This window comes from Rhincodon typus, chromosome 8 (genome assembly GCF_021869965.1).
Source record: "Rhincodon typus isolate 14 chromosome 8, sRhiTyp1.1, whole genome shotgun sequence".
NCBI classification, from domain to species: domain Eukaryota; kingdom Metazoa; phylum Chordata; class Chondrichthyes; order Orectolobiformes; family Rhincodontidae; genus Rhincodon; species Rhincodon typus.
The window spans coordinates 2,299,266-2,299,655 of NC_063339.1; the positions used below are offsets into that span (position 1 = coordinate 2,299,266).

The 390-nt window shown below is 64.4% G+C and overlaps 1 protein-coding gene across 1 annotated transcript in view; it reads left to right on the forward strand.

Annotated features, from left to right (window-relative positions):
- Window positions 1–390, forward strand: part of LOC109924435 (nesprin-2-like) — a 69,112-nt gene that overhangs the window by 65,649 nt on the left and 3,073 nt on the right. Inside the window, exon 20 of the mRNA XM_048600008.1 lies at window positions 118–326. Coding sequence (XP_048455965.1) covers window positions 118–326 — 209 coding nt within the window. The remainder of the gene's footprint in view (window positions 1–117; window positions 327–390) is intronic.

Below are 390 nucleotides of genomic sequence, written 5' to 3' on the forward strand. Positions count from 1 at the left end.
CCGTGCCGTGTGTGACCCCCCCTCCCCATGCCGTGTGTGACGCCCCCCTCCCTGTGCCGTGTGTGACCCCCCCTCCCCGTGCCATGTGTGACGGTGCCGCTGTGCTGCCCCCTGTAGGTATTGCCCACTGGCGCCTGCTCAATGCCAAGGCCCTGAGCGAAGAACTCGTCATCAAACAGAACCTGCAGCAATGGAAGCAACTGAATTCCGACCTGGATGATATCTCCCGGTGGCTGGCCCACATCGAACCCACCCTCAACCAGGCTGAGGGCCTGGAGCCTTCACCTCAGCTTGCAGCCATTGAGGAGAAACTGCGGGGACTACAAGTGAGTACACGGGGCCCGGGGGGTGTGTACCTGAGGGCCGGGGGCAGGGGGCGTGTACCCGAGG